The sequence below is a fragment of the Charadrius vociferus genome, unplaced genomic scaffold, assembly GCF_000708025.1.
Source record: "Charadrius vociferus isolate BGI_N301 unplaced genomic scaffold, ASM70802v2 scaffold291, whole genome shotgun sequence".
NCBI lineage: Eukaryota > Metazoa > Chordata > Aves > Charadriiformes > Charadriidae > Charadrius > Charadrius vociferus.
In genome coordinates, this window is record NW_009646958.1 from 373,169 (window position 1) to 386,623 (window position 13,455).

At 45.9% G+C, this 13,455-nt stretch overlaps 1 protein-coding gene across 1 annotated transcript; it reads right to left on the reverse strand.

Annotated features, from left to right (window-relative positions):
* Positions 1-1,073: 1,073 nt before the first annotated feature.
* SIN3B (SIN3 transcription regulator family member B) lies at positions 1,074-13,189 on the reverse strand. Its single transcript, XM_009895196.1, has 18 exons — positions 12,777-13,189; positions 12,045-12,198; positions 10,349-10,612; positions 9,808-9,951; positions 9,431-9,553; positions 8,835-8,924; positions 8,278-8,396; positions 7,339-7,546; positions 6,522-6,638; positions 5,912-6,150; positions 5,468-5,651; positions 4,648-5,242; positions 3,989-4,158; positions 3,259-3,432; positions 2,888-2,980; positions 2,473-2,567; positions 1,833-2,037; positions 1,074-1,449 (listed from the first exon to the last, which is right to left on the reverse strand). The coding sequence occupies exons 1-18, from the start codon at positions 13,187-13,189 to the stop codon at positions 1,219-1,221; spliced, it is 3,618 nt and encodes a 1,205-aa protein (XP_009893498.1). The 3' UTR covers positions 1,074-1,218.
* Positions 13,190-13,455: the final 266 nt, after the last annotated feature.

Consider the following 13,455-nt stretch of genomic DNA (forward strand, 5'->3'; position numbering starts at 1 on the left):
TTCATCAGAACAGCGCGTCTACGCTGGTTGTGGCTGGATCTAACACTGCCCATTACCGATTTCCATGTTTCACTGCAAATACAGCATCTGTGCTGACCCAGCAGAAACAGCAAAGCGTCCGGACAAACCTCAGCTCCAGTGCAAACACTGTGCTGCAAGAGCTCCATCTACTGATGTTATTGAAGTGGTACAACCCAGCAGAACCACGCAGTCCGGGCATGCAGAAGGAAAGCGAAGCGCCTGAGAACGCAGTCCCCAGAGGCTGCTGATCAACATGCAAAATACAAAAAATTAAAAAACCAAACCAAAACAAACAAAACAAAGAGGCCAGACCTCGCAATGGATACTCCTCCCCAGGCACACGCTCCAAGCAGCTCCAGGTCTGAGAAGGCAGAGTCTGCAGCAGGTCGTAATTTCCCAAAGCAACACCACGGGATGCAGCGCGCGTCTGCAGAGGGGCGGCTGATGGGCCCGGGCTGTCTTGCACCGCAAATTGCTCTCTTGCCCAGCACTGCAGCTCACAGAGTTTCTTCCCCTTAGTTCATGCTCCAAAATACTTAGTCGATGAGTGAGAGTTAGAGCGTTTAGTACGCTGCTCACCCTTGTCTCAGTTTTGGCATTTTTCTCAGCAGAGCACCAGTAACAAATACTGCATTCATTGCCTTATTAGTATACATAGATAACGAAGCAGCCCATAGCGGGGCTAGCAATCTGTGCCAGGTGCTCTCAGCCCCTCTGGCACTCGGAGGTTACATTGAAGAGTTCTGCAGGCTCCAAGACGGCATAAATTCAGGAAGATAGGCAACATTAAACCCTTCAAAGTGGAAGCAGCTGCCAGCATCTGCTCAAACACCAGCCCAGCTCCATCTCTCCACCAAAGCCACTAGCAGTAGCTCGCCCAGAGCCTGCCCCCTCACTCAGCCTTCCAGTAGGGGCTGGTCAGCAGTGGCCAAAAGCACGGAAACTACTAAAAAGTGTGCGGCAGTGCCGAGAGCCCTCTTCCCATAAAGCTTTTAAGAGTCTCTTCATGACGGCTGGAGGATTACACTGCAAGGAGACAAGTCTATGCCATATGGAAAATACATCATAATCCAAAGTAAAATGCTGTTTGGATAAATATCATTAATACATACATTGCATTCCCACCACTATTCTCAGAGTAAATGTGTTTCACCAGCAACGCTCCTACTTGTCTTGGTCCCAGGAAGAAGTCTCTGCTCACGGTGAAGCTGGACGGCGACTGTACTGCACTCTGTATCTGTTCACTGGGACCCCATGGACATTCACCGTCTCACAAGTTGTTTTACAGGGCACCATCTCCTCGTCTTCGTCTCCCATTAGCCAGTCTTGAACTACATCAACTGCCTCCATGGTCACGTTCTCTTCTAGCCACCTGTTGTGCCACTCTTCGAACTGCTGGTGGTGCTTTAGCAGCACCATTGGCTGTACCTGAAAGCAGGACAGGAAAGATCACCGAGAGGTATCTGGGGGAGAAGCACAAACCCTCACCTCTTTGTATGTCCCAGATGTGCACACTTTACAACACAACGCGAACAGTAAAATAGGAAACCGCATACCTGCATTTAAAGATCTATTTCTTAATGTTTGCCATCCCCCTTAAAATTTGCATGGTAAAGAAAAGGCTGCTAAACTAAACCAAAGTACAGAGCATTTACCAGCTCTCCTCCATGTTTCATCCAACACAGAGTAGCAACTTCTGGGTGTAGTTTGCAGGAATTCAGCCACAAGACTTCTTATCGGTACCTGTCTTTGGCTCACATCCTCAACCTCTGCTACTGCCTGAGCTGCAGAGAGAGTAATAGGAGATGCACCTGCTTGGCTCGGCAGAGCGCTCCCCGCCGGTACATGTAATCCTCCGAGTTCATGATGAACATCATTTTGTGGGTGTTGAGCTTGAACCGGCAGTCCACGTTGCAGGCACTTTCCACCCCTATCAGCCTCTTCCAGGAGCTCTTCACTTCGCTACGCAGAGCTCTCACTTGCTTACATTGCCACTTGCGAAACTTTTTTAGGTTCCTAGGACAAAAGGAGGATTAGGAAGCATGTGTCACACTTGGTTATCCCTTCTCTTAAGCTAGCAGAGCTGACAGCACCAGTGTGAAATCTGTATTTCCCCATTTAGCGTTCAGACTTTCTCCAGGAGCTTCCTGCATACACTCCAACAAGTATTTAGTGAAATGAAAACAAATTAGACCTCAAATTCCTCCCAGAAGGGACTGCTTAGACAGTCCCACTTCATTCTGAACAGTTTCACAAACAAACCTCAATGCAGTGGTCATAAATTTTTTCTTCAGCATTTTTATGCAGCGCACTGGACTACAGCAGACCCTTTGGACCTCAAAGATGAGGGCATTTCCCTAGAGCTGCTTACGTGGCACATCACCCAAAAACACTGCCTCATATGCAGTCCCAGCTGCTGCGGGTGTGACTCAGGAGAGGGAGCGCGCTCACCTTTGCAGAAAGACCGGTTTCAGTAAGAAGCCATCATTCTGGTTGTTCGGAGCTCCTTCTACCCCAACATACTGCTCCATGTAGTTAGCCAGGTGCTACACAAGACAGACCAATTTCAAGTCAGCTTTCACTCTCATCAAGACAAACACCACTGCAATGAACTAGTTTATTCCAAGCTGCTGTTTATGAAGCTGCTGGTATCTCACTCGACCCTGAGCTGATTTACCTTGAAACTCTTTTGCTAACATAGGCATTTCTGTCAATGACCACAGCCCCACGTGTAATCTTCCCACCTCCCAGGTAAAACTTCTCCTCCTGGTCAAGTCTCACAGTTTGGAACAAGAAAGTGGGAAAGCATTCTTAGACATCTGCTTTGTCTGCGGTACAGCAGACTCCGTGGTCACTGTGATATTACCTGGACCTCCACAGGATCTTCTGTCTGGGTTTCTTCCGTATCCAGAAGTTCAATGGTCATGATCACCTGTCCCTTCCGCTGAAGAAACATTACCTGTAATAAAGTTACAGACACAAGATATGGGCCACGTGGGTTGACAATAAAACGCTGTATATTCACAAGTCATTTGGACAATAAATATGAGCTAGGAGAGAAGTAAGCAGCAGAGCTTTTCAGCGAGACAGTATGTCACTTTCTTGTCTATGCTCTGCTTTCGGTACCTTCTCTCCACATTGCTCCCTCACCATTGTGGCCTCGAAGCTTCCAAGCCCATTTCTCCCAGGCAAAGTGCCACAGTCACTTTATGAAGTTCCCTGGCAGCAAGTTCTTACCTTGAAACAGTTCTCATCCGCCATGCAACGCTCAGCCTTCCACTGATAGCTGGTCTCCTTTGCTGCCCGGACACACCTGGAGGATAAGTTACCTCCAGCAGCACCTCGCTTCCTTTCGTTCAAGTAGAGCTCAACAACCTTCAAGCAGATGTCGTCGCTCACTAGATGGTGAAGCTTCCATTAAAAAAGGGGGAATTCGGTCAGCAAGTCTGGGCCAAGAGTTAACTCTAGTGTTACGAAAGGAGCACAAAACTCAGCCTGGCATCACACCCCAGATGAAGTACCAAAGCTTTAACTGCAGCGACTTCACACATTTCATTCTCTTTTGCATTACTTTGCAATAAAAGGAACAGAGAAGAGTGAGGGGCTGACGTGCCTTAATTGTAACAAAACTAAAATTAGAAGACAGATTTGAGTAAAAAGGACTGGATTTTTTTTTTTTCCTCAGATGTATTTTGGGAATGGCAGAATTTTGAAAAGACTGAAACTTAAGAAATGTTGGCAAAGGCTAGGAGAAAGGGTAAATCCCTCCAGACGGACCCTGTACTGAAGCTGAACTATCTCACTAACCTTCTTGTTAGAGCGTTTCCCCTACATATATGTGTTTTCTATGAATTTGCTTTAAGTTCAGTGAGTCCTTGCACTACAGGGTACTGTGAGAAACCTATCTGTCCACAGAAGAGAGATGTCCAGCCCCCCAAACACACAGCACAGCTATCAAATTAGTTACCTGGCGGACAATATTCTGCACCAGTTTGTCCATAGTAAAGCCAATATAGGCATGGATAGTGAACATCTCCCTCAGAGTGTCCTCGTACTGCGTTGGGTCAATATTCCCATCCAGAAGACTCCTCACCATATCCAGAAACGCGGGGTAGTACTCCTCCAGCTCCACCTCACCTGGGTAGGAGAAAAGCGCAGTCACTTGCTGCGTGCAAGGGGCAGAGTGAAGTTAAGAGATACAAGGGACAGCACCGCTCAAGAAACATGACGTTCAGTACCAACAACATGCTTAGAGACAGACAGTTCTCTGCAAGGACTGCTGATGGGCTGTAACAGTTGTATCTCGTGCACTTCCATGACTACCTTGCACAGTCAACTATTTCCTTTTAAATCAAAGTAAGAGACTAATACGAGACAATTCAGAACACCTGACAACAGTGGGCTTGCGTGAAGTGTCTATGAACTATGTATAAGAGCCCCCAGAAGTCACATTACAAACTAACTATCCTGTTAAATTAGCTGTACCCACAAATCACAAATATAGCGGAGGTTTGCACCTCTACACTCCTTACAGACCCGCCTGCTGGTCTCGGTTACTCAGATACATACAATCGAGCACGAGCAACCAGTGCATGAAGAACGGACTACGTCCCGGATTATTCTTACTTGGTTGCTTCAGTCTTAGTTCCATGGCTGGATCATTGGTTTTTTCTTTTCTTCCCTCACAAAGGAGTTTCTCTCTCTCTTTTTCAGTCCGATATTCTAGAAGCTGCTTCTGAGCTTGACGATAAATCTTTAGGAGCCTAGAGCACAGAGTCTGGTGAAGGCGGAGGAAGAAATACCAATTATTATTAACGAAGAATAGACTGTAAACATCATCCAGAGTGTTGTGGGGCTCAGCAGCTGTAACATCACAGAAGGTTGCTTTTGCCTCCAAAGGACTGCTTGGAGGCCCAGGCACATGTTTTTTCCGTAGGTCAGGAGTATCCAGGTTCTGCCCCTGGTGGTTTTCTCTGTCTTCATCTGTTGATTCTTCAGAAATACTGTGCTCAGGGGGCTGAGAGAAAAACAGCTCAGGTATGAAGTGATGCACTATCTGCCGAATGGTTGCTTGATCCTCCTTTTGGATAGTAGGCTGCCTTTTCACGTAATAGCTGATAAGAGACGCTGCATCTTCCAAGATCTGCTTATCTTCATAGATAAAGATAAGATGAGGCTCATTTGTGGATGAACTTCTCCCCTCTGAATGCTGCTCCTGATGCTGTAATCAAGAGACAAATAGATAAAGATCCTTCCAATCCATGCTCAAGAGCCATTCCTGCCAGAAGAAATAAGCCAGTATTAACGCTACACTTAGGATGGTCATTTTTGACTGAGAACTCTTCAGAGCACTACCACTTCTACAAGGTCCCAGGAGCTACGTAAACATCTAGGGAGTATTATAAATGAAGGAGGGACAGGATGGATTGTTTGCTAGCATACGCACCTCATCATAGACACTCTCAATTTCATTCAGCAAGCTCTTGGAGCGCAAAGCTTTGGTGTCATTTTGTTTGAAGTTGACGGCCTGGTGGTCAAGGGACTTCAAGTAGGCTTTCTCATACTGCTCCCGCCAAATTTTGTTGAAGCCCTGCTGGGCCTCCCGCCATTCCTCCTCTTTTGCTTTTAATCTGCATAAATGTATTATCTACTTCAGTTCAAAAAGACAACCACAGAAACACACACAAAGCATTTTAATGTAGCCAACTGCGATGCACCAAAACCTCTTTGGTATTCCTGGAAGCAATAAATAAATAAATAAAAGCATCACCACTGACGATGAGTTAACCTTTAAAACAACACCTAGAGGAAACAGTTGTTTAAAAATGCTTTAAAAATTCTTTATCAGTTTCTTAAAGATCCCAGGTGAACACACGAGAATGGGAATTACCTCTTAAGAACAACAGGAACTGCAGTAACTGGGTTTTTCTTAAGACTTTCAATGATCTCTGGTGCTTTATCACCATAGATGCGATAGATTGCCCTGCGCTGGATCACTTCTGATGTTCCTCCCAAGCAATCATCCAGCCGAAATTTCTCCTGATCCTCTTGAGTCAGTCGAGACAGTTTTTTCTGCACGCTCTCCAGCACACGTATTGTGGCTAAATTGGTCTCCAAGACAACATCCAACTGTCAAGAGTTCATAAAAGACAGTGTAAGAACAGGCACAGCAGGAAAATGGAGACGAGCAGCGCCAGGTTTGTGGCATGCATTCCAGCCCCACTGGGTGGAGCTAAGAAGCATTAGCAAGGTTTCTTACTGGAAAATACACCTCTGCCCGTTCTCTCAAAGGTAACATGCTTTTTAAAACTAGACTCATGCCTAGAAAGAACCATTAGACTCCAAGAGAGTGTAAAACACCAAACTCTAGCTCAAACCAACAAACAGTAATAGAACTTTCAGTATTTGGCCACCAATTAATTCAGTCAAAATCCCCACAGCTAGAAGTTTTGCTTTCTGAGGAGCAGACAGGCAGAGAGGAAGCTCAGTAGCAGAGGTACCTCAAACCGCTCATCTTCACAGCGGTGCAACTGCTCCTCATAAGGAGTCTTCTTGGAGCTGACAAAAGTGGAGTCTTCAGACCAGGACGGAAACGAAACCCAGGTATCATTTAACACCTGCAACAGTGCAGAGACAGAGCCTTATGAGCCCAGAGCTGTTCTCATGGGGTGTGACACCTCTCTGTTTTATTTTTGCAGTTCTTCCCTGCATTTCTATTGGAAGTTTCAGATATAGTTCAGAAGTCACTGCTCTGACTGGTCTCAGAAGAGAGGTCTGTGTGGAATTGCGCCAGGGCCCTGCTCAGAAAGCTCGAAAGCACCTTCACTATCACCTCACAGAGCAGAGATCACGCTGCAGGGATCAGCAACTGTAAGTAAAGGAGACAGACTTGCCAACAACAGTGAGAGGCGGGAGCACCTACGCTGCAGATGTCCGCTCTCAGCGAGAATGGTGCCCACACTGGCTCACACTGCTCTCAGGAGAAAAACTGTTTCTGAAGGTCATGTTGGTCGACTGACAGAAAATTAATTTCAGGCTATTTAATATTCTTTCCCATCTATAGAAATAATTTTGTGTATGCACACATGACATGGAAGTGAAAGACACAATTTGAGATGAGCTTAGATAAAATGAGTAAAATGCATGTGGATACTCTTATTTCAATAAATTGGATGAATAACTGATTTGAGATCAACACTGGCTAAGCAGCATTAGAGAGAAGAATCCACATGCAGAAGCGGTAGCAGTGACTACCCCACTTCAGGTTACGGAAGTGAGACGTGTGTTCAGGGATTGAATAGGTTGAACCCAAAGTACCTCCTTGCAAATGGCTGTTCTTCCGCTGCACTTTGGCTGCTGGTAGGTTTTTGGGAGCGCCCGGTAACTCGATCCTATGCGTTTGCAGGAAGCATAATCAATTTCCCGACTCATTCCATCCCCAGATCGGTCGCTCAGCGGAGAAGCAAATGAAAGCTCTTTCACACCAAGAAAAGACTTGAACTGTGCAAAGAGTTCTGGGAATTTCCTTCAAAAACACAAATAAGCGTATTTTGTTATTTCACTCTGACGGTTTTAGAGTGGCTAATGTGTGTCATAAAAGTGAGGGAGAAAATCTAAACAAACTTAGCACTGCAGTGAGAAATCCTTCACCAACGTTTCACCTCCGTTATCATTCTCTCTGAAGTGCTTTATGTTCTTTTTGACTTAAGGCAGGAAAAGAATCTCCCTTCACAACTTCAGGAATACTGCTCATAACTGACTGAGGAGTCACTTTGCCATGTGATTCTTCCTTTTCTGTTGGCAGCCAAACAGGACGAGAGGCTCCCATCAGAGCTAGAACTATCTACCCTTCTCTCAGCTCTGTGCCGAGATTTCATGTTTATACCTGTATTATATTTTGAGAGATTTGAACAAGGAGTGTGAACAGCAACAACCCTCTAGAACTCATGAGATCCTCCCCAGTGATTTAGTATAACATCAGGTAGTCTGCTGCTTGTGAGGCTTTCAGCCGGGTGCACAGACAGAGGAAAATATCCTCTCCAAAAATACCCTTTCAACGCTGTGTAGATACGTTAAAAGATTCAGATTTTATTACTCCTCTTTTTGGATTAGCCTTCAATTTCTTGCATGCAACATAAGAGAGATTTCTGAAGTTAACTCCAAAACTCCAGTAACAAAGTTCACAATGTCTACCAAAAAGTAACAGAGTAAGACCTAAAAAGTACCACACAGCAGAGAAGATACTCAGTAACTCACCCTAAAAATGGTGTAACTAGCTGGAGCAACTCAGAGCCAGAGACCAACTCCTGGTTGAAGAGAGCAATGCAACGGAGAAAATTTTCGTAGACTTCCTGACTCTTTAGCACCCTACGCACCTAAAGCACAGATTGGAGAGAAATGGTCAGAGCACTTGAACATCGCTTTTATCTAGTGTTTGTATTCTAAGTAGTCTGAGCCACGGGCACAGTGACAAACCTCTGTCTACACTGCAACATAAAAAGTGAGTATGCACAAAAATGTCCACTTTCAAACAATAATGTAGTAACTACAGATGGTACCATGAGGAAACATCACTGAAAAATAGAGAAAAACAGGTCTGTAAGAGACAAGCCTTCAGGAGAAGCTCAGTTATCAGTTTCTATTCACCTTCCAAACCCATCTATTTTCTTTTTTCTTGGTCTCTCTCTACCACTTGAAAAATCAGGCAACTGCTAAGTGCTGACACACAGATTGTATAGAAAACCAACCAATTAATAACCACGTAAACGGATGAAAATAAGTCCACAGAATGTGAGAACAGGCCAAATACTGACCTTGTCAAAGAAGGAAAACTCTTGCAGTGTTCCGTATTTTCCCACTGTCGCTACTGACAGGTCTTTGGTACCTCGCAGTTTCATTTTCTTCTGTTAAAAGAACAAGCGGTTATACTTATAACGTTGTGAGTCACATGCTATCAAATTCCACTTTGCTGACATATAACAACCCTCTGCAAAGGCTGAAACTCGGTATTTCCCCAACAGTGATCTACCATTGCTGCATCAAGTCCCCCACTAAGCCAAGAAGAAGAAAACATAAAACAAAGATCACTTGAGAAAGAATTCCACACTTGAGAAAGAATTCCAAAGAAAGATTTCTTCATAGAAGCAATGAATTGTCCCTTTCCAGGGCCAAGACTTGTACAGAAGGTTTCAATATTTAGTATTCAGCGTGTTACCCCACACATTTAAGCGTACTTCAAAAATTCCCTTTTTCTACAGTAATTATTTTAAAAATAACTTTGAAATTTTGTTTCTTGTACCTAACATCTACGTACCTCAGAGACGCTACTCATTACAACTTTATCTAAGGAATTATCTAAAACACAGTAAGTAATATCAGGTTATTCTAAGTTTTTACTTGCTGAAGATACCTTTGCTGGGCCAGAAACAGGACGCAACAGCAGTGGTCTGGATCGCTTTTTGCTGTGTTCCAGATTCTTCTCGTGCTCAGTTTTCTGGACACTGTTCACTTCACATGGTCCGTTTCCTGTGAACTGAAGTAAATAAAGAATGATTTCAATGTTCTCTTCTCGATCGGTGCAAATAAAGTACCCTATATATCAGAACAGGACAGAGAACATGCAGTTCAGTCACCTGTTCTGCAAAATTCCAACCAATGAAGGGGAGCAAAGTCCATCTACTGGCTTTATGTTTTTCCATCATGTTTTGCATTCTAAAGCTTCTTTATGTATTCTACATACAAACAGAGAGTATTCAATATTCTGCCTTGCTGTAAGCATACACATACCAAAGACCTTTTAGCCTCCGGGAGGAACTGTCCAAACTCAGAAAGCAGATCCTCCTGCCCCCTGAACAGGTTTGCTACTTCAGTAAACACTTCTTCCTCTGACATGCCCCGAAAGGGTCGGCCTTTAGTGTTCAGCTGTTCTTTCTGAAAAGATAGGCACAGATGTTAAGAGTTGAAAACACACCTCACTACATAAGAAAACACATCAACTCGGCCAAAATCTTTATGCTACACAAACCTGAAATAACTATCAGATAGCCCAACGTCCTGACAGCTCATCCTTTCACAAAGAATATCACTAAATCAATGAAGGACTAGTAAAGACAGATCTAGATACAACCCCTTCACACCTCAGACCCTGAAAAGTTCTACAGTTTTCACACTTTTGTCATTTCACGTGAATATCTGAGGCAATTCTTGTCCAAAGGCTAGTGCTTGGCAACTGTGTAACCCTGTTCCACAGGCAGACATTTCATTTGACAATAACTACTCAAACAGCTGCTGTGCAAACCCACAATCTCTTACGTGGAAGACTTTTTACCTGGTAAGTATGTAGAATTTCTAAAAAGGATCTGTAAATTTCTGGGTGGTCAAGGAAACGCGTTTTGATCTTATTCACGTAACTGATAGCATTATTGAACTCTACAGAATCGGACTCCAAAGGAATTTGGGATTTATCTTCTTTGTACGGAAGCTGTTGCCTAAACTCCTCGGAACAGTCACTGTGATTGTGCGAATTCTCCTGGGAGTAATGCATCAACAGCCCGCTGCCAGGGAGAGCGCTGGGAACAGGCTCTGAGGGCACCTAGTGGCGTAAGACACACAAGACAGTCACTTGTACAGAAACCAGTGCAAGTTCAACAAGAATCTCGCATCAGGGTCTTCAAGCTGTTTAGCTAAAAACGATTACCATATGAAGAAGAAAGAAAAAAAGATTCAATTAGCCAATAAATTTCCCTGCCTATTTTTATTAGCTGGTTTATTAACACCACCAGTTAAAAAACATCCCGTAGGTCATATGTGGCTTATGAGCCATCTGACTCATTACTGCTTTTGACTGTCACTGCACTATCCACGACACTTGCGAGTGGGGTACCAAACAGCACACACCACAGTTTCTGTTACCACTGTTTTCAGAAAAACTGTCAGTTTTAAGAAACATATTAAAACGTAAGGCTCTTAAAGCTGCTAAATTTCTCAGTAACAGAGAGATTTAAAGGAGCTGAGATCTGAAAAACATTTACTGCTACTAACTAAAGCACAAGTTCATCAGTAGAATTCAGGTAATAGCTGTTTCAGCCTCCACAACCACACAACAACAACAAAGAAGCAGAGGCCAATGTTTCCATCTGTATTACAGCAGATGTCCTTCATTGCAGGATATTGGCAACTGCACGGCAGTACCTGACATGTATTTTTTGCCTATTGCCTAAACACATTTCCCAGTTTCTCAGCAGAAGACTAGAAACGTGTCTCTTCCAGGATCTCTTTCTGAAATTTGTCACTACACACATCATGTATTGAGAATCTATATAAATATGCCAAGCCAATTACAATTTCAGTTTTCAAATCTGACTGAAGTATTTGGAGTTGAAATGGCACTTCATGCAGGAATATCATTCTTGTGTAAGCTAAACTAACAACTGGTTTGAGAAGAAATATTTAAATTTATATTATTACAGAATGGTTTAGGTTTGAAGGGACCTTAAAGCTCCCCCAGTCCCCCCCCCTGCCCTGGGCAGGGCCACCTCCCCCCAGCCCAGGTTGCTCCAAGCCCCGTCCAACCTGGCCTTGAACACCTCCAGGGATGGGGCAGCCACAGCTTCTCGGGGCATCCGAGGCCAGGGCCTTACCACCCTCAGAGTGAAAAATTTCTTCTTAATATCCAATCTAAATCTCCCCTCTTTCAGTGTAAAACCATTCCCCTCTCATCCCATGGCTCCCCTCCCTGATCCAGAGTCCCTCCCCAGCCCTCCTGGAGGCCCTTTAGGCACTATAAGGGGTTCTAAGGTCTCCCCGGAGCCTTCTCCAGGCTGAACCCCCCCAACTCTCCCAGCCTGTCCTCATAGGAGAGGGGCTCCAGCCCACTATACCCATTATCATAGACTTTGAAATCCATGTAAAATCTTTAGCAACATGCAATATACATAAATCTACATAGCCTAAACTGTACAAGAGGTGTGTATGGCAACACACGTAACAGAATTTATCTAGAGAATATAAAGTCTGTAACCTACCTGACTATTCAAAGGTGACTGTATACTTAACTTCCCGTTCTTTGGAATTTCTATCCTGTAGCCCAGAGGGAGGAAAGCATTGAATCCTACAATGAGGTCAGGATGCTCATGGAACAGCTGTGAAACACGTCGGATTACTCCAGGTGTGTCAATGCTAAAATTGAGAAGGGTTTGTTACTTGTGTCCAAAACAGAAATACAAGTTAAGCCTAGAAAATTGCAGAGGTATGTGACGCATCTGGCTTCATATAGATGCAGTTTTCAACAAGCAAGTTTGGGAACCTCAGCCCTAGAAATTAGCCCAAGCAGAGGGAATGACCAGTGCAGGCTCATACTGGGAGCGTTATCCCCAGAGAAGAGATATGAGTGTGCAGGTTACCCAAAACGGGTGAGGCAGACATCACCTCTAGGGCTGACAGGTCACAGAGAGGCTCTGCACCTAAGCATCTGCACTTATTTTCAAGATCTGCGTTTCAGAGCAGGAAGTAAAAATGGATATGCCTTTTCCTGTGGATTTCACCTTTGGAAAACGATGGGATGGACGTGGACATTCCACCTCCAGTGTCTAGTGACTGCACTAGGAGGGAACAGGCCAGCAGGGTGGACTGCGTTGTGTGTCTGCAGAGATGGAATGACAGAGTGAAGGCAGGGGGACCCCCGAGAGGCAGAGAGACCCCTGCAGAGGCTGAGGAACTCCCTGGAGCAGCCCTGGGGCGAAGGACCTGGGCTTTACCTCTGGCTCTTGAACTCTTTCATGATCTCCAAGAAGCCGTTGTAGGTGGCGGGGTCGCTGCCAAAGCGGATCTTCACCTGGTCTAGGTAGGAAAGCGCATCCTCCACCTGCAGGGCGAGAAGGTGGGTGAGGCCCAGAGAGGGGGAACAGGCCCTGGGGGTCCTCACGGCCCCAGAACGGGGACAGGGGCACCCCATGGCACTGAGGGGGGTGGGAACAGGCCGCGGGGGGAGCCCCACAGCCCCGGGGAAGGGGGAGCAGCCCGGGGAGGGGCACACGGTGCCAGACAAGGAGGCTCTGAGGAAGGCAGGCCCCGGGGGGGGACCGCGGTACGGGGGAGGGTGGCCCTCGGGGTGCGGGAGGAGGATGGCAAGGCACGGAGGGGGGCACGGTACCGGGGAGTGGGGGGACATGTCCCCGGGGAGGATGTCCCCGGTACCAGAGGAGAACAGCCGGGCTGGGGAGGGGGGACACGGTACAGGGGAGGGGGAAAACAGGCCCGGAGGAGCCTCACAGTACCGGAGAAGGAGAGCGGAGGCCCCAGGGGACCCCACGGCACCGGGGGGAGAAGGCCCCGGAACACCCCACGGTACCAGCGGGGGGGACAGACGTCGGGGAGCGGGTTCGGCACAGCCGACAGGGCAGAGCAGGTCACGGCGGGGCGGGCAGGGCCGGCCGG

Bases quoted from the DNA above. Each gene is read 5' to 3' on its own strand.
- SIN3B (XM_009895196.1), bottom strand. From the start codon at position 13,189: ATGTCCCCCCACTCCCCGGTACCGTGCCCCCCTCCGTGCCTTGCCATC. The intron at 9,554-9,807 runs GTATGTGTATGC...TATTTACTTCAG, and splicing joins CGGAGGCTAAAAGGTCTTTG to TTCACAGGAAACGGACCATG. The intron at 5,243-5,467 runs GTGCGTATGCTA...TCTTGATTACAG, and splicing joins TTGAGAGTGTCTATGATGAG to CATCAGGAGCAGCATTCAGA.